Source organism: Poromitra crassiceps, assembly GCF_964638095.1.
Source record: "Poromitra crassiceps genome assembly, chromosome: 16".
Taxonomy (NCBI): Eukaryota; Metazoa; Chordata; class Actinopteri; order Beryciformes; family Melamphaidae; genus Poromitra; species Poromitra crassiceps.
The window spans coordinates 19,635,572-19,660,571 of NC_139645.1; the positions used below are offsets into that span (position 1 = coordinate 19,635,572).

The window sequence follows — 25,000 nt, forward strand, 5'->3', positions numbered from 1 at the left end:
TGATGTTGAAGGACGAGGAGCAGACCGCTTTTAAAGGAAGCTTCATAAAACATTCCTGTCGACAGTATTTTTCTTTCTCCCCCCGCCATAAAACATGGCACAGTATTTCATGTCGTTTTGTTTCCAGGTTTCTAGGTGGGCCGACACGAAACTGACCTCCAACTCAGCGCTAATATTAGCACTTAGCTTCCCCTCAGGAGGGCGAGGAGCAGAGAGTCAGGGTCTCAGGAAGTGGTCTTCCTGACTGGGTTTTATGAATTATTAGAGGATAAAACTTCACGGCTATAAAGGAACTGTCATGGCCGCGCCTACGATGCCCGCCTCCAACCTTTATTTATCCAGGGAGGGCCGTGCTCCCCCCCCGGCCCTTTTATTAGCCACACTGTTTCCTGCAGCGACAGCATCACCACTGAGGAGGCGGGGCTTGTTGTGATTGGAGCATACCCGCCTCTATCACAGTCATGTGTTCATACATTTCTTAAACACATTGATAGATAGTGCAACTCAAAGCAGATAGAAGAAGAAGAAACCTAGCCTACAGTCTTGTTTTGTACATAGTGAAAAACACATCTCAACACTGTGAATTTGAAAAAAATAATGCATTTCTTGATTTCCAAAACATTTGGAAAAGCCCATAAATCATAAATGTACCACATTGTTTCCTCTCAATGTGAAAATTTTGTCCGATACCGATAACCGATATTAACATTGTAACATCGGACCGATGCCGATATGTAAAACATTTACTAACATCGGCCGATACCGATATGATTGTCAATATATCGTGCATCTCTAATTTCCTATCATTCATTGTGGTAGTTTCACACACTGTGCTGTACTGACCACTAGGGGAGAGGTGGGGTGGAGGTATAATATCGGCGCGGCCTGGGGTCCTTCAGGCTAGAGCGAGGTGCTCGGCGCAGCCGAATGACGTGCAGCGCACAGGCCTTTCTAGAGGCATCCTCTCTGCCTCTGGATGCCTTTGCCCCGGGGAGGGCCTGGTGAGACGAAGGAGGAGAGCGGCCAGGAGACAACCCATAGAGCCTTAGAGCCTCCATGCACCAAAGGGTCTTTCAATGGTGCAATGTACTAGCTCTATTGCAGCGGATTGGGCGTGATCGGCCCTTCCGCGGGCAACGTTGCAGACAGAGTAGGAGGGCTGATCCGAGTGCGGCTGCTTCTGGGATGCGGGTCGGGGTCTTAATCGGCCTCGGCTGGGTCTACTGGGCGAGGGTGTATGATGTTCGACAGACCCGAAACACCTTACGACCCCGGTTAACATCACTGATGACGCGTCCCAGCGCATGCAGAAGTATGTATTTTTAACAAGGGAGTGGTATAGTGGTCTGGAGGAGGTGGGGTGGAGGAGGTGGGTGTGGAGGAGGTGGGTGTGGAGGAGGTGGGTGTGGAGGAGGTGGGTGGTTGTCTAAAGAGGAGAGAGATGGAACAGCCAAAGAATAATCTGCAGTCTTTCTGTGTTAGAGAGGTTTGCCATCTAGTGGACATTTATGGAACATACAGTGAAACTGTCTCCTTGGTTTCCTTTCAGTGTACTGTAGTTTACTTCAGCTACAGTCTGTTTGATTTAGTCTGGAGTTGGTTGAACCTAAAACTGACCTATTTTTCACATCTATCTGTACTATATCCCATCTTTGGCAAAACGCAGTCACAACCTTCTGATGGCAGAGGGGTTTGTCCCCCTCAGTGAGGCTGTCAGGTGAGGGGTGAGACAGAGAGCGATTCAAGAGGATCCCTCTGAGTGGCTCGACAAGATCTTCAAGAACATCTCCCAAAGCCAAGAACATGGAATGTAAACTGTCAGGGGGAGCTGGTGTGAGAGGTTGAGAGGTACCAACTTACATACAGGGTTCCTACACGTTTTCAATTAAAGACAGGCAGAAAAAACAAACAGCTAAATCAAACAAATCTGTGCCTGTCACAGCGGTGACCCAACAGCCCGCTGACGGACAGGAGCGCTGAGGGAGGCTGTGGAGCTGAAGGAGGAGAAGAGAGAGAAGACTGAGGGAGGCTGTGGAGCTGAAGGAGGAGAAGAGAGAGAAGCTGAGGGAGGCTGTGGAGCTGAAGGAGGAGAAGAGAGAGAAGACTCCTCCTGACTGAGCAGAGGAGTCTGTGGAGGCTGTGGAGCTGAAGGAGGAGGAGAGAGAGAAGACTCCTGACTGAGCAGAGGAGTCTGTGGAGGCTGTGGAGCTGAAGGAGGAGAAGAGAGAGAAGACTCCTCCTGACTGAGCAGAGGAGTCTGTGGAGGCTGTGGAGCTGAAGGAGGAGAAGAGAGAGAAGACTCCTCCTGACTCAGCAGAGGAGCCAGCAGCCAGAGAGGCTGCAGCTGCTGCTGCTGACTTTCAAACACCTCAGAGACGTTCTGGAAAACCACTCAGCGACTCAGGAGAAGGCAGGACATCGCCCAGCTGTTCTCAGTTCTCCCCCCCCCCCCCCCCCCCCGATTTTTTCTCCAGAATGCAACTCGGGCAAGTTATCAGATATCTGCACTGATTGCAAAGGGTGGACGAGCTTTTTCATGTGGTGACTTTGTGAAACAGTGTCTGAATGTGGCTGCGGATACATTTGTTCACTCCTGAGATTGCATCCCTGCAAATTGTCATGGCACATTTTTTTACAAAAGATGGACAATAAAGCTGATTTTCAAAGTACCTTGAGGATTTTTCAAGTTGTGAATTAAGTCAAATTTCTCTCTTGATTACAAAGGTGGAAAATACAACTGTTTTTAACTGGGTGTTTACTGATTAAATGTTTAAGCTCCCCACAAATGCAGATGTTTTTTTAAATATATATAACCAATTGCAAATTATTACAATTACCAAACAGATCAAAAGTAGATTATTATATTGAAATGTTATTTTAGATTTAGAATGTTAATTTTCTATAAAACACAATACATTTTAATGTAATTCCACAACGTTTATTTTTGGCCCTCGGCCCTCCACCCAGATTGAGTTTTGGCCCTTCATGGGAAAGAGTTTGGGCACCCCTGCTCTGGACAGTCTTGAATGCTAGTTTGTTTGAAAGTCCTGAGAGGTATTCCATTTTTTCTCAATTGCCTGAAATCTGGTGATCCACTTTCCAAGCCTGATCTGAATTGATTTCTCTCCTGTGTTTATGATCAGGTGATCAGGTGTGTTTATGATCAGGTGATCAGGTGTGTTTATGATCAGGTGTGTTTATGATCAGGTGGAAAAAAAGGTTTGCTGAGATCCTCTTTCTGTTTGCTGTTCTAATACTCATTTCGGCCACAAGAGCGCACCACTACCCCACATTTTCTAAAGGCCTGTTACAGTAAATCATTGTTTTTCACCTGTTTTCACAGATGGGGGGAAAAGTAACTTATAAATTATCCTGTCAAAACTCCCCCCCCCCCCCCCCCCCCCCCCCACCTGTTTCACAGATTTATTTTTACCTGGCATGGAATGTGTGAATGGAAAAAGAAACTATTCTTTTTCCATTCACACATTCCAAACTTACTGTGCAGAAGGTGAAGTTGAATTGGAGAGAGACACCAGGTTGCTCTTCACAGAGGAGCTTCAGACATCTGAAGATCTGCTCCTCTGTCCTGATGAGGTGGTTTCTCTTTTAGACTCTCCTCGCTCTCCAAACCAGCATGTGACTCTCTCTCCTTTACGCTTTGATCTCCATCACTTCTTAACAAACTCTTCCCTCATACGCCCCACCAGCCCCCTCACCTGGTCGATGACGTTGATGGCATCTCTGATGTTGATCTTCTGGTAGGCCTCCCACAGCTCACTCTTCCGGTACACCGACTTCCTCAGCAGCAACTTGCTGAGGTAGTTCTTATCAAACTGCTCCCATCTGAGGAGGAGAGATGAGAGATGAGAGAGGAGAGAGGAGAGGAGAGGAGAGGAGAGGAGAGGAGAGGAGAGGAGAGGAGAGGAGAGGAGAGGAGAGGAGAGGAGAGGACAGGAGAGGACAGGAGAGGAGGGGAAAGGAGAGGAGAGGAGAGGAGAGGAGAGGGGAGAGGACAGGAGAGGAGAGGAGAGGAGAGGAGAGGAGAGGAGAGGAGAGGAGAGGAGAGGAGAGGAGGGGAAAGGAGAGGAGAGGAGAGGAGAGGAGAGGAGAGGAGAGGAGAGGAGAGGAGAGGAGAGGAGAGGAGAGGGGAGAGGAGAGGAGAGCATAGACTGTAGAAAGTGTGTGTGTGTGTGTGTGTGTGTGTGTGTGTGTGTGTGTGTGTGTGTGTGTGTGTGTGTGTGTGTGTGTGTGAGTGAGTGAGTGAGTGTGTGTGTGTGTGTGTGTGTGTGTGTGTGTGAGAGTGAGTGAGTGAGTGAGTGAGTGAGTGAATGTGTGTGTGTGTGTGTGTGTGTGTGTGTGTGTGTGTGTGTGTGTGTGTGTGTGTGTGTGTGTGTGTGTGTGTGTGTGTGTGTGTGTGTGTGTGTGTGTGTGTGTGTGTGTGTGTGATGTCACAAATACAAAGGAGAGAGTTTCCCCAATCACCTGCCTCACTTATGTTTACATGTGTCATGATTGGTCGAATACCATTGAACTTTCTTCTGGTCTGTCCCAAATTCTAATAGGCAAACGTACAGACTGCCTATGGAGAGTTGGAATATTGTAGAAGAGCTAGTCTGGCTTGAGAGACTAGTTAGTTCCGGTTAAGGTTAGATTAGTCAGAATGTCTGCAGCTGTTGCTCGTTTGGTTTGGACGCTCTGCTGCCGGTTCTAGGGTGCCGCTGTTGCCTCGGTGTCGGTGTGGTGCGAGTGCTGCTGCGGAGTGGCCGGGCGGAATGAGTAACAGCTGTATGCCGTAAGGCTGGGCGATATCAGTACTATCGTTTGTTGTCTTTCAGTGGCATCATATCGTGATGATATGAACATTGCCAGGTCATTACAATATATGATAATATGATCATTTGAATATTAACTCATTGAGTGCCAAGGACGTCGATCGACATCAAAGTAAATAGTGACGTAGAGTGCCAAGGACGTCGATCGACGTCAAATGCGTTTTTTCACCTTTGCCTCTGAATCTCTACCTGTATTCTGACACTCTTAAGAATCTAAAGAAAAAAACACAAAATCCCTTTGTAAGAAATACAGTGGAGGTATGGTTTAAAGCAAAGAAATATCTTGACTCGGATGCAAAACTCTCACAATTCTCACCCATATGGGGAAATAGAAGCTTTACACCGGGGACATATGATTTGGGGTTCAAAACTTGGGCAAACAAAGGTATATGTAAAATTAAGGATTTGTATGATGATGAAGAGACATTTTTGACCTTTACTGACCTTTGTAAAAAATTTGATTTACCGCCAATACATTTTTTTTAATATTTGCAGATTAGGAGCTTTATATCAAAGACACAAAACAATTCAACCGAATTGCCACCTCTCTCGGATTTGGAGAAGATGCTGATAGATTACTCTAAAGGTCGTGGGCAGGTATCTCTGATATATAACACATTTGTTGAGATGTCTCAGGAATCCTCAGAAAGTAAAAGATTGGCTTGGAGTAATGATCTGAATATAGAGATAGACGATGATGAATGGAAAGACGTTTGTTATAATGCTCAGGTTCAGTCAATACAAGGTTCAGATTATTACAGTACAAGTGGATTATGCGAACATATATTACTCCGGCTTTACTTAATCATTTTGATGCCAATATTCCAGACCAATGTGTAAAGTGTAATGTGGAGAAAGGTACACTATTTCATTGTATATGGGAATGCCCAAGAATTATGGAATTTTGGAATGAAGTAATTAATATATTGTCACAAATAATATCTGTGAAGCTACCTATATGTCCACGGCTGTGCATTCTAGGTCTGTTCCCGAAGGAGCTATATATTGATAAGAACATGAAGAAATTGATCATATGTTGTCTTCTCCAAGCTAAACACACAGTGGCAATATTTTGGAAAAATCCAGATAAACCAGAGATCAATCAATGGTTCAGGGAACTATCTAATTGTCTTGCTATGGAAAAACTGACTTTTGCTATCAAGGGAAAACCTAAAGCCTTTCAAGCAATCTGGAGACGTTTCTTGGAATTTCTGGAAAGTGACTATGTGGAACCTGTATTGGCTAATTGAAAGTGTGGGACCGATTACGTCTTTACTTGATAAGTAAATTATGTAACATATATTTTGTTTTGTTTTGTTTTGTTTTGTTTTGTTTTGTTTCTGTTTTGTTTTGTTTATTTAGCTAAGGAATATCTGGTGATTATTATTTTAATTTACTTTAACTCAATGTATGTATAGCGGTTGGGGTGGGGGGGGGGGATTAAGGGTGAAATTAATGAACATGCAAACTAATTAAGATTGACAACTGAATGTTTGACAACTGTATGTTTGTGAAAAAGGAAAATAAAATTGTTAAAAAAAAAAAAAAAAAAAAATGTTTTTTGACGGTGGGACGTGGATCAAAGCCTCCTGCATCTCCTGTACAAATATTGTAGCTATTGAAGGTGTATAACCTATTTTACGGACTCATTAGGTGGCGACAGTGCTCTCCAGATTAGAGAAAGGTCCGGAAAACAGCAGGAAAAAGCCCCGTAATGAAAAAGAAACCGCTCATGCTGCAGCCAGAGCCATATAGATTGCTCTGTCTGGAGCTGACGTTGGCTGTGAACAGCAGTCAATCCGCGCCCACAACTGAGCCTCTCTGTCTCTGCTGTATAGTTTCTCTACACGATTAGCCGCCAGAAAAGCAGCACCCGACGCCGAAGGGCCAAAGCATTCTCAGCAGTCCGGTTTGGCTCTTCCGTGTCACGCTGGGAGCCGGCGCACAAAAACGGAGGCTCCGAAAATAGACTGGGTGCGTGTTAGGCTGTGTGTTAGTGTGGGGAGGAGTTTGCAGCTGAGGGGGGGGGGGGGGAGGGGGGTGGGGCACGCAGGCACCACACAACTACACCACGTCACTACATCAGAAAATATTATCTTCAGAGTCAGTGAATGTGCTTGAAATGCTTAATTTCACAAAAGGCGGAATAACTCAGCTTCTAATTTGAAACGCCTGTATTTGCTCAAAACGACCTATCTTCTCCGGCTCATAACTAAAGAACGGAAAATGGTATCAATAAACTTGTTTTTGCTGATGATACAATAGAGTCAGCTCGTTCTTTGTGCGTGTTCGGTGTTTCCATAGTAATATCACACAATATTCTGTGGGCCTCGAGAAATCACTGAAAACGCTCTGAAACTCTGGCACTGGGAGCGTCCGTTCTCCAAAAGTGGCTGGCACTCAATGAGTTAAATGTGATTTTGCTTACATGAACCATATTTGACAAATTTGACAATTTGTCAAATATTTGACAAACATGTGAAAAAAATAAGCAAAACAGTCAAGATAAATTTGAACTGCTTTAGAATGATAAGACATTACATACCTCTCAAGGCAGCTCAACTGTTTATGCATGCCATGATATTTTCTCACTTATCCTACTATGTAACTGTATGGGCCCAGGCTTCACAGGCAGCTGTCAAACCTGTCACATCACTGTACAAACAGGCACTGATAATAATGGATCGAAAACAAATGAAATGGCACCACTGTATAATTCTACACAAGTACAAGCTGCTCAGTTCTGACAGCTTCATTAAGTTTTCGTTTGTCAAATTGATTTTTAAATGTGTGAATAATCTTGTCTCGTCTCACCATATGTCACAAAAATAAACAGCAACAGAATTGGCAATTGTAGAGTGGCCCAACGCAAAACTACCTTCGGTCAGTCATCCTTTTCAGTAAAAGGGATACACATATGGAATTCCCTACCAACAGAAATAAAAATGCAAACTAATCTGAAAAGCTTTAATGAAAAGGTGAAACACTGGCTGAAGCAAAATCAAACCTGCGACCATTGATCACCGATGTAGTTGCGTAATTTTACTGTACATTTTGTATGATCATGTCACAATTTTTATGTTTGCACTTTGTTTAGATTATGTATTTTATTAGAAAAGCCTACCCAGGGACAGGGATTGCAAATTAGCCTTGGCTATTATCCTATATACATCGCATTATGTTTCATGTTACTGTAACTTGTTACAATGTTGTCTTGCATTGTCCCTGACAAATAAACGAATTAATAAAAAATAAAAAATAAATTGTGATATTGGTATCGAGAATAATCCTTGTGATTAGCGTGATATTGATTTCAAACGTATCGCCCAGCCCCAGTATAGTATACCCTGTTTGTTCTGCTCTCTCTTCTCTCCCTCCCCCGCCTGTTCTCTCCCTTCTCTGCCCCTCTCTCTTCTCTCTCTACCCTTCCCCCCATCTCTCTCCTTACCTCTCTAATATAAGATTGTTCAATCCTGTTTACTGATAGTGCTTAGCTAGACCTAGCTAGACACATTCTCTGCAAAGCCTTCTGAGACATACTTGTGAATTATGGCTATACAAATAAACTTGACTTGATAGTATGGTGCTATAATAAAGTTGTTATTCTAAAGTAATTTTTAGTATGATGTAAGTGTTGTGTTGGTATGTTATTAGCAGTGTTGGGAAAGTTACTGAAAATTGGTAATTAGTTACAGTTACTAGTTACTTCTCTCAAAAGGTAATTTAATTACTTTAAAGTTACCAGTTACTTCAAAGTAATTAGTTACTAGGGAAAGTCACTTTTGCGTTACTTTTAAAAGCCCGCTTCGATTGTTATTAACGCACACATTATGTTAGTGTTGCTGTGCCACAGTGTGGCATTGAACATTCGCTTATTGGGGAGGCTTATAGCCTATCAAGGTCCTTAGCCTCTGGGGCTCTGGCTGCAGCTCTCTCCCCGGACTAGGTCTGAGGATCAGAAACTGGGTAATCCTCTGAAGTTGTCCGTTATTTTCATGTCCTAAAGTAACTAGTAACTAGCCCAGTTACTATTTTAGCAACTGTAACTGAGTTACTGAATTTGAAAAAGTAATTAGTTAGATTACTAGTTACTGAAAAAGGTAGTTAAGTTACAGTAACTAGTTACTTAGTAACTAGTTACTCCCAACACTGGTTATTAGTATGATGTTACTATGATGTTAGCATGACGGTAGCATGTGGTTAGCATGACTGACTTGTCTCTCCAGTGGTGGTATCCCTGCAGCCCTGCGATGTCCTCCACTGCGGTCAGGATGTGATCGAACGCCTGAGGACAGAGGACACACACGGACATTATTCATTTACCAAAATGTCCACACATCAAAGTCCAAGTCATGTTCCTGGTTAGGTTCTTAGTTTCCCAGGTCTGGTTTGACTGGTTTCAGAGTTAGTCTAACCGTAGTCTAGTCTAACCGTAGTCTAGTCTAACCGTAGTCTAGTCTAACCGTAGTCTAGTCTAACCATAGTCTAGTCTAACCATAGTCTAGTCTAACCGTAGTCTAGTCTAACCATAGTCTAGTCTAACCGTAGTCTAGTCTAAGCGTAGTCTAGTCTAACCGTAGTCTAGTCTAAGCGTAGTCTAGTCTAACCGTAGTCTAGTCTAAGCGTAGTCTAGTCTAACCGTAGTCTAGTCTAACCATAGTCTAGTCTAACCATAGTCTAGTCTAACCGTAGTCTAGTCTAACCATAGTCTAGTCTAACCATAGTCTAGTCTAACCGTAGTCTAGTCTAACCATAGTCTAGTCTAACCGTAGTCTAGTCTAACCGTAGTCTAGTCTAAGCATAGTCTAGTCTAACCATAGTCTAGTCTAACTGTAGTCTAGTCTAAGCGTAGTCTAGTCTAAGCGTAGTCTAGTCTAAGCGTAGTCTAGTCTAACCGTAGTCTAGTCTAAGCGTAGTCTCGCAGTAGCCGGCCATAGATAAATCTCTACGTCTCGGGCACAACACTCGAAAAGTGGTTAAGGACCGCCCCATCAGACCAAAACAAAATGGCTGACAGACATATGAATTGTCATTCACTTGTCATTCAGACCCTCCGTCGCTGGAAGTGATGATGTAAGATGTTGTTTCTGACCACGTGGGACTAACTCTAACCATAATCCTTACCAGTAGAGCTCAGCCAGCTAGAAAACAACAACCTTCCAGTCACAAGTCACTCCCTAAGTGGCAGTGTTAAAATGACAGGGAGTGGTGGAGATGCCAACCAGATGGAGGAGAGAAGAAGGAGAAGAAGAAGAGCTCACCCTTTCGTGGATCTCCTCGTTGATGGTTGGCTTCCTGTTGGTGGAGCGAGGAACTTTGAGCCAATTCACCAGAGGCTTGATGGTCAAACCCTGAGAGGTGGGGAGAGAGAGAGAGAGAGAGGGGGGGGAGAGAGAGAAAGATACATCACTATCTAGAAATATAACCTTTAGCTCCTTAGTTTAACTTGTTAAAAATTTGACTTTCTATTTGAACCATAAAAAAGAACAATAAAGACAATAAAAAAAAGAGTTTGAAACAGTCTTATAAAAAGTCAGGATAGTTTCTGCATGTGGACGAGGCTTTCACGGCATGTGGAGGTTTGTCAGGAGGTTATTAGAGCCGTGTTTATACTTAATTTGGTGACAAAGTGATCCACACACAGGCAGGGAGAGGAGGAAGCTCTCTAGAAGCTCTCTGAATCCACACAGCAAGTAGAAGGGTTGATCCCACAAAATCCTGCTTTCAAAGACTTCAAACATGAAACGACATAAATAAGGTGATTTTCTTTTGAAAAAAAGAAAACAGGTCTTAGGTAATCCGGACTATTAATAAAAACCACATGTTCATTCACATGTCATCATCCTTGAAAAGTCGCATGACTGCAACTGTCCAAATCCAAAACAGCAAAAACATTAGAGAAACATAATTATTGGTATTTTTTAAATGAATCATTATCAGGCCTGTAATACAGAGTTACATGAAACTCTGAATGGAAAAAAAGTGTTTGTTTTTAAAATAAATATATCTTACTAATATAATTGGGTGGCCGGCCGTTCCAACGAGGCACGGTAGAAATGAGCGCTGACAGTTCAGCGGGCGAGACTAGAAGCAAAATTTCTAGTTGATTTAATTTGACTGATTTCTCTTATTATCGCAACACCTCCTACGATCTACGACCTGTTTTACTGTGATAATGCATGGAAACCTGACACACAGTATTTTAAGTTATGCTGCAAAACTGAAATAACAAAACTAATATATTCTTCACACAAATTGAAAAGCAAAATATTTTCCACCATTAAATCGAGAGAAGTGTGCGTGTGTGTGTGTGTGTGTGTGTGTGTGCGTGTGTGTGTGTGTGTGTGTGTGTCTGTGTGAGCTCCTCGTGTTAAAGCTAGCTGTTCAGCTAACGGAGGATCAGTGGGGATCTGAACCTTGATCCCTCCACCTTGCTGCAGACCCACTGGGAGCTGACCAGTCCTGTCACAGTCTGGCTCTCTGTCATCCTCCACCTGTCCACCAGATGGCCTCGCGCTTTTTCTCCCCTCTGTGCTCCTTCTTTCCCAGCCTGGTTTCCCTCCACAGTTTCCCTGCGTCGAGCCTGGTTCGCCCTGCCTGCTCTCAGCTTCTCTGAGCCCATCTGCTGCTCCCATCTCCAGCCTCTCCATCTGGCCCTGCTTTAGTTACTGTTACTATCATCTCCAGCCTCTCCATTTGGCCCTGCTTTAGTTACTGTTACTATCATCTCCAGCCTCTCCATCTGGCCCTGCTTTAGTTACTGTTACTATGCAGCTCTCAGCCACAAGTCTTTCAGTTCTCTTCATAGCCCCTTATCACAAGCATGTCTGATAGGGCTTTACACAGCATCATGACAGTCAGACAGTATATCTACTACACACAACATAACCTACATACATCATATCATATAAATACTACACATTGTACTAGATTATAGGGCTGTGGCGATTCACTTATCTCCCGATTCGATACTATCACGATTCTTGGGTGCCGATTCGATTTATATTGCGATTCTTAAGTATTGCGATTCTACGATTATTGCGATTCGATATTACGATTTATTGCGATTTTTGTTTATTTTTTTCTTTTCTTTTTTCAGTTTGTTTGCTTTTTTACACTAGATTAGAACATGGGAAAAGTTGAATCATACACTAGAGACTGTATATTATATATCATGAGTAGGGCTGGGCGATATAATTAAAAACAGGGGCGGACTGGGATCATAATTCAGGCCGGGCATCAAGCAGGCCAGGCCGATATGGGCCGACACGCGTGAAATTTGGGCCGTTTGAAGCCCAATTTGGGCCGTTTGAAGCCAGATTTGGGCCGTTTGAAGTCCAATTTTACAATGAGATGCACCCACTTTAACCCTGAAGTGTAATTATTACTTCAGACTAACTAATAAAGTAATAAAACCACTAGTAAACCAGTAGGCGGTGTCTGGCCTGCTGTTCAGTGAGTGGCCTGACTGCAAGCACATTTTTTTTTTTTGCGATTATCGATTCTGGAATAAAAGATCGATTCAAAAAATCGTGACATTAAAAATCGCGATACTTAGGTGAATCGATTTTTCCCCCACCCCTACTAGATTACATTGCAATACTACACAAACACTGAAACACAGCATGTCTTTAGACTGTGGGAGGAAACCCACGCAAACACGGGGAGAACATGCAAACTCCACACAGAAAGGAGCGGGGTGGAGGTTAGAACCCACAACATTCTTGCTGAACCACTGAGCCACCGTACCACCTTATCTCTGCCAGGCAAAGGCTTGGAGGAGATCATGCGTTCGTCGTGTGTGTGTGTGTGTGTGTGTGTGTGTGAGAGAGAGAGAGAGAGAGAGAGAGACTGTCAGCAGCTAATCTCACATTCTACTGAACCAATCAACATATTTTCTATCAACGACCTCTCTTGGTTGCGGCCGCGCTGGTCCTTCGTGGTATGTGTGCTACCAGGTTAGTTTATTACTTATTTAAAAATGATAATGAGTTAACATCTCAAACGAGCTAACAGCTCGTTTAGAGGCTGGCTTTTCTACTTGTGTGGATTTATTTTTGATACTTTCACCATGTTTAGATAGACAGAACATCTAACTCCTTAATCATCACAGAGGTAAGGTGAGTCCTGGACCTTTGAATGTAACGTGCACTCTGCGGCATTCCTCCTACCTGGAACATGACGGTGAAGAAGACGACCACGATGGTGGTGGCCACGAAGTAATCCTTGGCCCTGACCTTCTCCCCGTCCAGCAGCACCACCAGGGCGAACGCCACCGCGCCGCGGAGCCCGCCGTATGACATCACCACCTGGTCGATCTTGTCCAATGGGACGAGGCGGAAGCGGTTCAGGATCCAGGTCTGACCAATCACACCTGGAGCAGCAGAGTAAAGAGGCGGAGTAAAGCCAGGTTTTTATTATGGGCTCAGAGGACAATCAGCACTTACAGGGGGTGGCTTTAGCTCAGGAGGTAGAGCGGGTCGGCCAATGACGCAAGGGTTGGCGGTTCGATCCCCGCTGCCGTCGTTGTGTCCTTGGGCAAGACACTTAACCCTCCTTGCTCCCGATGGTGTGTAGGCACCCTGCGTGGCAGCCTGCCGCCATCGGTGTATGAATGGGTGAATGTAGACTACCTACTGATTGTAAAGCGCTTTGGATAAAAGCGCTATATAAATGCAGGCCATTTACCATTTTACCATTTACAGATCTAGAGAGAGAAACATGCCATTAAATTCTCGTATACAAAGGGATAGGACTATATGCTTTTTCATGATATGATTTGATCCGATGTGATACAATACGTTATGGTTAGATACAATGCGATGCGATTCACTATCAGATACGATACACTACTATACACGAATACAATATGCAAAGCGATATGATTTGTTATAGGGATCGGATCGGAATCTGATTTTTTTTTTTTTTTGCAATTCCAGCGCGGGCCGCACAGCGTAATTTGCTCATGTATAATAGTATCCTTCTTTGTCTTGTATATTTTCTTAATTTTGTCTGCTTTTTCTTGTAAAAAAAAAATCTTTAATTGGCCAAATCTTTGCCTATACTGTATATTCAAGAAAAATATTGGTATCGGCATAATATCGGTATCGGCAGATATCCAAATTCAGGTATCGGAATCGGATCGGAAGTGAAAACATGTGGATCGGTGCATCCCTATTTTGTTACATTACGATATGATAGATAAGTGTTCTTCAATCAACTTTTTCACAGAGGGTTCCCACAGCAGCTCTTGAATCCTGCTCTCCCACCTCACAGACGACTGCACTGACCACTCAGCCACAGAGTGCAGAGGAGAGCGGAGGAGAGAGACAGACACAGCTTGATTAGTCTGGTCTGTGCCATTCTTCTCTCTGATTGGGTGATTACAGTTCAAACTGGGTTCCTCCCACATCCTCTTAAACATCAAATTCAAGGACTTTTCAAGGACTTTCCACTTCCAGGCCCAATTCCCCTCAAATTGCGCAAACATCCCCATTAGTGCCTGTATGGACGCCCGCCAAGCCAAGCCAGAGGTAACACGGGGGCTCGAACCTTCGAACCTCGAAGCTAGGAAGATCATTGCTGACCCCTCTCATGTCTTGTATTCAGAATACGAACTGCTTCCATCTGGCAGGCGTTACAGAGTCCCAATCAAGAACAAAAAAAGACACCTCAACAGATACAAATACTCTTTCATCCCCATATCAGTCAGTCTCCTAAACTCAGGTCATAGGTAATGTATTGTTGATTGTACTGTAAATTATTGATGTTTGCACTTTGGTTGTGTATTTGCACATGTCGGCACTGGTGTGCTATGCACTATTGTTTTTTTGTTGTTGTTTTTGTTATGGCACTGTGTATCTATGTGGCAGCCTGTATGTCCAAGACAAATTTCCCTCGGGACAAATTAAAATAATCTTGAATCTTGAATCTTGAACCTGCAACCCTCATGTTGGTAGGCAGCAGTGCTGGGGGTAGCTCATTACAAAAGTGACATATTACATGTAATATATTACTTTTAGCAGTAACTCAGAAATATAACTTATTACCAATTAGGGGTGTCAAAAATAATCGATTATAAGATCCATCGCGATGCGGACGTGCACGTTTCTGCATCGATTCAAAAAAAGTAAAAAATCGATTATATATATATATATATATATATATATTTTTATAATCGAATAAAATATAATGGAAGTACATGCAGTTGTTTATTTGGATCACAATACAATGCAATTCCAAGTGCACTTTTATTTTAAAAGTAGCCACACAGTGAGAAAAAAGAAAGTGAGAAAAAATAAATCATGTATTGGGAAAAAAAGTGATGGATCGATTGAAGACGCACCGAGATGCATCAATAATCGTAATCTAATCGAATCGTAGCCCTCTGAATCGTAATCGAATTGAATCGTGAGGCCAGTGAAGATTCACAGCCCTATTACCAATGGGATTTCAGTAATATTATAGCAGTTACTTTGTCAAGTAACAAGTTACAAATTGAGTTACTTTTTTAATTTATTATCAAATCACATTTAAATAAAGATACAATCATTTCCTAATCAAATTGTGTGTTTTTATGCAAATGACCACTAGGTGACAGTAACAAAGGAAAAGAATAACATTTAGAATTTTGGATTGTTTACACTGACTTCAAGACGGTTGAAATTATTTTTCGGGATGGTTCCGGGGCGGCGATGTCATTCTGCTGCTGCTGTTATTTTGGTGAAAGTAATGCAAAAGTAGTGTAATAAGTAACAAGTTACTCTACACAGAAAGTATTACTTTCACGTGAAAGTAACTACCGTAAATTCCGGACTATAAGCCGCGGCTTTTTCCCCGTTTTTTGGCCCCTGCGGCTTATAGTCCGGTGCGGCTTATCTATGGATTTTTTCAGCAAAAAAATAAAATAAAAAACGGAATTCTCTCTTCTTTAGCACTCTTTCTAACTATAAATCCACTTCTGTTTTAATTTCCTCTCTTGCCCTCTTTTCACCACACCGCGGACACTGTGTGCACTGTAAAAAAAAACACAGGTGGTGTTGTGTTATGTTGTTTTGTTGAAATGTTAATAAATGGGAGCTTCCTCAAACAGCCATCTCTTTCTCGACAATCCCCTCTGTGCACGAACCCTTACATATGGTAATTAAACATTAAAACACAATTAAAAAAAAAAAAAAAAAAAAAAAAAAAACACCCGCGGCTTATAGTCCGGTGCGGCTTATATATGTAACAAACCGGCAATTTTGCTGCTGCGGCTTATACTCCGGTGCGGCTTATAGTGCGGAAATTACGGTAGTAATATGTAGTATATTACACTGGTAGGCAGGCAGAGGATCTACCAGTGCGCCAGTCTTCCTTGAGATGATTGCCTCAGTCTGAGTTCTTGTAGGAGAGAAACGACCTGTTCTGTTCTGTTCAAAAGATATGAACAATCATCTTCACGCTTTTATAACATCACCTGTACGGCCTCGTTCATCTGTTCAGGACGCTGCTGCAGGCTCTTAACCAGGACCAGACGCAGGTCACCGTGCCTCTGATGTGCCTTCAGTTATATATAGCATCCATGTTAACTCAGCGTCACATGGCCAGGCAACAGACCCGGCACCATCTCAGCGCCCACTAACGATGCTCAGCGACGTCACTAAGTGCATCACTCGCTCGTTTTGAAGTTAATTAAATCCTGTTTCAGTGGCACATAGGCACACGAGCTGGGGGTGACGATCCCTGATGAGGAGACCTTGGAAGATGAATGCTTCTTCTATCGACTCCAGGCATCTTCTTCTCCTTCAGTGTGGGCTGATCCACAGACAGGCTTCGCACGCTGGGTCCACACATCTCCTCACTTGTGTCAGATGCAATATAGCAGAGGCAGATCTCCTCCATAGCTTCACTCTCTGTCCAAGGATAGCGAAATATTGGGGGGGAAAAAAACCATTATCCGATATTCTTAATATGCACATTGAACCTGATGCTGTCTTAATTGTACTGGGAACCTCAGATTCCACATCCGTATTTAAAAAGTGCACAGCAGCAACTTCTTTCCGGTGGTCTGCTTACAGCAACAACAGCAAATTAGCTGGACATTCTGGAAGCAGCATTGCAGTCGAGTCACTATATCTCGAGTCCGAGTCGAGTCTCAAGTCCCCAATTTTCGAGTCCCCAGTACCTGAGTCCAAGTCCGAGTTTGGAGTGAATCCACATCTAGGTGGAACACTCATGCCAGCCCTTGCACAAAAGTGAATGTCACAGTATTCATATAGCTCTCAATAGCTCATGACAAATTATTAGGTCATATTACAAAAAAGACTACCGGTAATAACAACAAAAGTCTATCAATTAACAAGTCCTCGTCTCCAACCCACGTGCTACAGTACGCGGCTGGCAACTGCGCATGCGTCGGAGGAAGCGTGGTGCTAGTCTACGGCTCTCCACAGATCGACAGAGGGGGCGGAGCAGCGACCGGGACATCAGCAGGGGGGAAATTGGCCAAGTACAATTGGGGAGAAAATGGGGGGGAAATCAGAAAAAAGAAAATCATATTTCAGAAGCAGCATGGGGCAAGAAAGAGGAGAAAGGTTTGTCCAGTTCTCGCCAAATTGGCCGTACTTTCAGTAGACGACATCAGACTCAGGAGTTTGGTTTTCAGAACATCACAGATTATCTCACTTTTCTATTGAGCAAGAGCAACGTTCTGTTTGTTTGGGAGGAAGTGGAGACATGGTAGGTCCAATATACAGTATCTGTACAGCATACTCTGTTTTATCAGCACCAAATAGCCAACATATAGCTGCCACTCATTCTCTAAGCTGAAGTTAATTAAATTCTATTTATGGCATGGTCCGTCCCGGAACTGCTGTCAGGGTCCTGGTGCTGATGGTCAGCTGTTGGGGAGTAGTGACCTACATGTAGTTGAACTATGTAGTTGAACTCCATTTTTCAGTAGTTTGCTGGTAGTTCATAATACGTACGTAATAAGTACATTCATAATATGCGGGGCTTTCGCGTCGGACGGTTCACGCCTCTGTGGCGTCCATTATTTTCTGATAATGGACACCTCGGCGTGCATTAACCCTTACGTATGGTACTTATACGTACGTATATGTACTTTTTTATACGTACGTATATGTACTTTTTTATACGTACGTATATGTACTTTTTTTCCTTTTTTTCCTAAGTACTCGTATATTGAAATTACTTGTGACGCAGTAGTAGGAGGGCGGTCCTGATATTTGGTACACTCAATAATGCTAATGTGTGTGTGTGTGTGTGTGTGTGTGTGTGTGTGTGTGTGTGTGTGTGTGTGCGCGTGCGTGCGTGCGTCTTTGCGAGTGTGTGCATGTGTGTGACTGACTGACCGGCAGCTCTGAAGATGAAGATGAAGATGAGAGTGCAGGACACCAGGCCCGTGTCCCAGGCCCACTTGCTCTTGTCCACAGCGGAGATGCCGAGGAAGATGAAGATGATGGTCTCAGCGATGCTGGCCAGCGTCTTCATGGTGTACTTCACCGTGGTCCTGGACTTCTGAGAGATGTTGGCCTCCACGTACTTGTTGGCCCCGATGCCACAGAAGGTCATCCTGAGGACACAGAGGGGCGGAACAACTTTACAACAGATACACAGCCTGGTTCAAAAAAACGATTTTGGTCTCTCTCTATAGCTACTTTCCCCATTCATGACAACTGTACAGGGAGGTGAATTTATATATATATATATATATATATATATATATATAGAGAGAGAGAGAGAGAGAGAGAGCGCTCGGTGGTCAGGTGACTTACGACAGGATGGCGGACAGGGAGAAGAGCTCGGCGGTCAGGTACGCCAGGTAGACCAGCAGGAAGACGAAGAGCGGCTCGATGATCCGGACCTTCTTGGTGAAACGGGTGATGAAGCCCAGGATGACGGCAAACACCAGACCCACCAGAGTCCCCCCGATACTGACGATGAGGAAGGAGGCTGGGGGAGGAAGGGGGGAGGGAGGAGGGGGGAGGAGGAACGGGAGGGGGAGAGGAAGAGGGAGGGAGTGGTTAGAGGAGAGGGAGGGAGGAGGGGTTTGAGGAGAGGCGGGAGGAGGTTAAGATGCAGGTAAGGAACCAACATGTCAGCCGTGTGTCTGTCTCCTCAGTCCATCCTGAAGACAACGGCTACACATTTTAGATGTTTAGAGCAAAATAAAAACCGGGGGGGGGGGGGGGGGGAGGGAGGAAGAGGAGGCTAGGAGGGAGGAGAGGATGAAGAGGAGGAGGAGGAGATTTGATGTGATGTGTTGTGGTTTAATTTCCTTGGTGAATCCACTTTCCCTCAAACTGCCATCTACTTCTGCAGCAGCTTTTCTTTCTTGTCAGATTGTGTCCGTTTTTGGTCATTTTAGTCTCTTTTTTTGCAGTTTTTGATCCACCTTTGTCATTTCTTTTGTCAGTTTAGTATATATATATATTTTGTCATGTTTTTATCTTTTTTTTGTGTTTGGTATGTCATTTTTGTCAGTTTAGTGCGAGAAAAATCTGGAGGTGATGTCACCGATTGACTGGTTATCCACCAAGAATAAAAACACTACTAACTACAGAATGGAGGCAGGAATGTGAAGTACATCACTAACAGCTGCTTTAACACACATATTAAAGTGTTTAGGGTGGAGTTTTACTGTAATAATACTGTAAGATCTACAGTAAAAAATATATATAAATATATTTCCTGCTCCTCAGTGTTTGAGAGGTTTTACTCACCGACCCCTCTGAAGTAGTCTGCTGTGTGAACGTTCCCCGGGCCCACCTCCACAAAGGAGATATAGACTTTATAAAGAACCTGAAGAACAGAGAGCAGAACACCCATCAGTTAGAGGTGAACATCTGACCTGGGATCAGTGCTTTTTACTTACTGAGGACGTTTCCAGTGGAGGACAGAACAACTGCCCCATCCACTCTACTCCAGATTCCATCTTTCTTTGATGGAGCTTTTCACTGTTTGCCACCACGATGACCCAGTTTCCTCAAAAACATCATTAAAGTTTAATAGAATCTGTTTTTATCTCTGAAGCTGCGTTGGCAGGCTTCCTACTGCTTTGTGTTATCTTGAAATGTAGTAACTGTAACGGTCCTGTTTTTACTCAATACAGTAAAATATAAGAACTACAATACACAATAAATACAATCTGTACTTTACACAATGTACACTACAATTAGAGTACCGCAGGAATGATGTTTTCTCTAGCTTTCAGAACTTGAAGGATAAATATGCGTGGAATTGACCAGTTTCGGTAGACTACTTTCAGGTGAGACATTTTGTTCAGGCCCGGTTCCCATCTTTTCCACATGTACCTCCCAGACTACCTTGGGACAGATGTCTGGAAATCCTGCTGAATCAAAAGCGAATAATTTCACAAATGTACGATCACCTCATGTCATTAGATACTCATACTCTTTTGAAAACGAAATTAGCCTGGGAAGCCGAGTTGGGGTCGGAACTTACAGATGAGTTTTGGGATGCAGCTGTTGATAGGATACATTCATCAACATCATGTGCACGCCTCGGGCTTATACAGTTTAAGGTCCTGCACCGTACCCACTTTAGCAAGGCCAGGCTGGCCGAGATATACCCCAATGTTGACAACAGATGTGACCGCTGCAACAACACTCCTGCAGACTTGTCTCATATGTTTTATTTCTGTCCCAAACTAAGTCATTTTTGGACCTCTGTTTTTAGAACCATGTCAGACATTTTAGGAAAGGATTTGCAACCCTGTACCTTCATCTCACTATTTGGAGCTCCAGAAGACCACACTACTCTAACCGTTAAACAAGCTGATATTGTGTCCTATGCATCATTATTAGCTCGTCGCAGAATACTGTTAGACTGGAAGTCCCCTAAGCCTCCATCATCCACTATTTGGCTTAGAGACCTTGTCTTTTTTCTTAAGCTTGAAAAAATTAAGTTCACTCTCAGGGGCTCCGTAGACCGTTTCTATAAGAAATGGCAAGGCATGATAGACTATTTTATTGGCCTTCAAACACTCCCCCCGGAATGAGAGAAGAACTTAGTGCTAGGATTTTCTTAGTATTATTATGGCTAAGTCTATTCCCCCTTTTATTTTATTTTTCTTTATTTTTCTTATCCTTTGCTATGGTGTGTATATATGTAGGCATACATTTTGCTGTTGTGGTGTATTGATGTGCTTTACTTTGCTGTTGGGAATCAGAATTGAAACTACACTGACTGAACCTGTATAAGTCAGGTTTTTCAAGGTAGGGGTGGGAGGAGGGAAGGGGCATCTGCTGTCAAAAAAGAAAATCTGAAGGAAATAATTAATGTTGACTGTTCATGTTTGCCATGTTTGTCCTTCAATAAAAATCATTGGAAAAAAAAGATATGAACGGACAAGCGAATAAGTAAACACGTCCCCCGCCAGTGATGATGTAGTTGTAGCATCCTTGGGTAAGTCCCGTTCATTGTCAATACCGCCCCTTAGCGGCACAAAGTCAACGTTACAGTGTGACTAACGAACGAACGAACGGTGGTGGAGAACAACTAACGGACAATCATCTGAGGAAAGTCAAATATAGACGATGTAGCTCAGTAGCTAGCTACCAGGCTAGTTAGCTAAGGTCCTACACGTGAGTCCCCCCCCCCCCCTCACTGTTTTCCAGTCTCCAGTCTCCAGTCTCCAGCACCCCAGGCCCTCCAGGCCCTCCAGGCCCACAGCAGCAGTGAAGCAGCCAGTGAGCGTTGAGATTAGCTCCTAGTGCTGCTGTGGATTAGGAGGCTGCTCTCCTGCTGCAGGGTTAAGATGGTTAAGCTGCTCCAAGACAAACATCTCTGTAGGCTCCTACCTGCTGTGGCTCAGCTGCTCAGTCTGACTCACACTTAAAGGCACCCTCCAGTCAGCTTTCCTACCTGTATAACCGTTGGTGTTCTACGAGAACATTCTGAGATCTATCTTGTATAGTCACACGTCATCTGATTTGAACCAAAGAGCTTACATTGATCAGAACTGAAGGCTAATAGCTTGTTCCACTGCAACGTCATGGTTGCAGTGCTGTTGTCAAAAAAGCAGAACAGCTTTGTCTCTTGCCTTCAATATACTCTTTGTCTGCGGCGACAATCAAAGTGACCGGGAAACAGTAATGTTTCCCTGTAGCTCCATAAAAAAAACAAAAAAACAAAGACACAATATTGCTATATTATTAACAAACCGTTCAAGAGATATCAAACCTGGTGGGCTTAATCGAAAGAGCGTGACTCGAACTGGTTAAGTTATATCGAATTCAAACCAGTGGCGGTTTGAGCTAGCTAACGAACGTAGGTAACAGCTATCTAACGCCAGAGACGAAAGCTAGCTATTTACTGTACTGTATTTAATGTATATCAATCATGACATGACATATATCACTATAGCATTCCATTGAGTCATACATCCTCCCCCCTTTTTAGCAAAATCATATTTTTCTTAGAAATGACTGGCCAACAAACAGTGTGGCTCATCAAATCAACAGGCCAGGTATCTTAAAAAATACTAAATACACTGGAGGGGCGGGGCTTTAACGGAACAGTTCACTCCACAATGAAGATTCTGAGTCTGGGGAGAAATTAAAGCTCGCTAACTTAGACAGCATGATTTACAGTGTTGAACGCTTTCCTAAGATCTACAAACAACAGCACCAACAACACAACACCTCCCAGAGCACCAACAACACCTCCCCCCCCTTATCCAATCATGATGTGACCTTTTCTATAAAGAAGCAATTAGAGAGCGTTTGGCTCTAAATCCAGACTGCAGTGGCTGCAGGGAAAAGGGTCTATTGTTCAGATGGAAAGTCGATTGCTCTCATGATGGAGACTTGAGGACTGAATGAGCCAATTAAGTAACGAGGGATGATTAGGTGGCCATGATTGAAGGAAGGCCTGTGTGGGATTTTAGCCAGGGCACCGGGGTTACACCCCCCAGGGCACCGGGGTTACACCCCCCAGGGCAGCGGGGTTACACCCCCCAGGGCACCGGGGTTACACCTCTACTCTTGCGAAGAGTGCCGATGGGATCTTTAATGAGCACAGAGAGTCAGGACCTCTTTAGAGTTCCAAAAACAAAAACAGGCAATCAATCACACTAATCAGTCAGCTGTGAGTTCAGATTTGTCACTAAATGATGGTGTCAATCTAATATAGGTTTGCTTGGAACTCTGGAGATCTGGTCCCCACTAGTCTCGGCTCCCAGACGTTTGGTGAGCTGCGCCACCAAACGTCTGGGAATTTCACTGTCAGAAACTGTCTCTTCGAGCCCGGCGAGAACCGCCGGCAGCAGACACGCCTACATTTATTATTAGAATTTTATTTGGTAGTGGCAATGCCATTTATCGCCATTTATCATAGTCCTAACACAGAGCATGAAGCTGATATGCTCCAAACAAAATTTATAGCTGTGGTTTATTTTACAATAATTTTTCCTACGTGCTGTGAAGTCAGGAGGAGTCAGCAGGCTCTGTAACGTTAGCCTCGGGAGTCGGGTTTATCGCTGGGGGAAAGACCTCTAGCCGCCGGGGCCGGATGAAACACGTCCTATTAACAGGTTATGTTTGTTTCTAAGTGATTAATATGTTTCTCCGCAAATGCGACGATGTTTTGCGAGACACCGGTTCTGCATGAGAACTGCCCCCAGAAAGCAGGCCCGCCCACAGCACTCATGATTGGTTCTCTGATGCAAGGCTTCCAACAGCGCCACCTAACGTTATGCAAAGATTTAAATAGTAATATTCTCAGTCTTACAGGAGTGAAACGGATTAAGACTGAGGGCTGAGTCTAGGTCCCCACTGACTTCAGTTGTTTAGGAGAAGGCTGGACTAACTTCACCTGTATTTCTCCACTGGCATGAGGGGGAGGAGCTAACTTCACCTGTATTTCTCCACTGGCATGAGGGGGAGGAGCTAACTTCACCTGTGTTTGCACTGGCATGAGGGGGAGGAGCTAACTTCACCTGTATTTCTCCACTGGCATGAGGGGGAGGAGCTAACTTCACCTGTATTTCTCCACTGGCATGAGGGGGAGGAGCTAACATCACCTGTGTTTCCACTGGCATGAGGGGGAGGAGCTAACATCACCTGTGTTTCCACTGGCATGAGGGGGAGGAGCTAACTTTACCTGTGTTTCTCCACTGGCATGAGGGGGAGGAGCTAACTTCACTTCAGGGAGAGGCGATGATGAGACAATTTACATTTTTGGGTGAGCTGCTCCTTTAAAGCAATTTATTTAGTGGATTTTAAGTGTTTCTTTTATTATTGAGTGAACACCATGTGAAACAAGCTGTATCTGACACACACACACACACACACACACACACACACACACACACACACACACACACACACACACACTAACTGGGTTTCCATCCAAATGTATCGCATAATTCAAGCGAATTTTGTGAAAATCCGCAAAATAAAATGCGAATTTATGCATGTTTCCATTCAGTTTTGTTTAGCGAGTTTTGGGAGTCGGCAGGTTGAGCAGTCGGTGGCGCTTCTCGTCAGGAGGAGGCGTAACGTGCCTGTGTGCCTGTAAGAGATCTCTATCAGCGGAGACCTGCTTTGATTGAGTCATCACCGTCATCGTCATCGTCGTAAAGTCGCCTTCAAAGCATGATGTTAGATTATAACGAACTAGTTGTGTGGCTTAGCCTTCCCAAATGTTGAGGGTAATTTTTTAGAATTTAATACATAGAATTGGGAACGTTACATTCAATTTCATTCAGACTGCCTGGCGCTAATCGCCACCATTTTCCCCCGGAGTAGCATAAAGCGGAAGTGAAGTCACATCTGGTAGTCATCGTTAATTCGCAAAATCTGTTTCCATTGCAAAAGTTCGCATCTTCCTACTGTCGATACGCTGATAAATCCACCCCCTCCAAGCGTAAAAACATTTATGCGATATTTCGACCTTTATTCGAATTTCTGGTGTTTCCATTCAAGTTTATATTCGCATTTTGGGTAAATGCGAATATCCAGAGGTGGATGGAAACCCAGTGACAGTCACACAGAGAGAGAGCCACAGAGAGAGAGAGGGACACACACACACACACACACACACACACACACACACACACACACACACACACACACACACAGCCACACAGAGAGAGAGAGACACACAGAGAGCCACAGAGAGAGAGAGGGACACACACACAC

General features: G+C 43.8%; 1 protein-coding gene across 1 annotated transcript in view; it reads right to left on the minus strand.

Moving 5' to 3' along the window:
* The window catches only part of slc9a5 (solute carrier family 9 member A5), a gene marked incomplete at both ends in the record, with an annotated part of 42,756 nt that overhangs the window by 2,497 nt on the left and 15,259 nt on the right, over nucleotides 1-25,000 (minus strand). Inside the window, 7 exon segments of the mRNA XM_083653176.1 lie at nucleotides 3,717-3,843; nucleotides 9,047-9,117; nucleotides 10,094-10,183; nucleotides 13,004-13,206; nucleotides 18,188-18,408; nucleotides 18,611-18,788; nucleotides 19,559-19,637. Coding sequence (XP_083509302.1) covers nucleotides 3,717-3,843; nucleotides 9,047-9,117; nucleotides 10,094-10,183; nucleotides 13,004-13,206; nucleotides 18,188-18,408; nucleotides 18,611-18,788; nucleotides 19,559-19,637 — 969 coding nt within the window.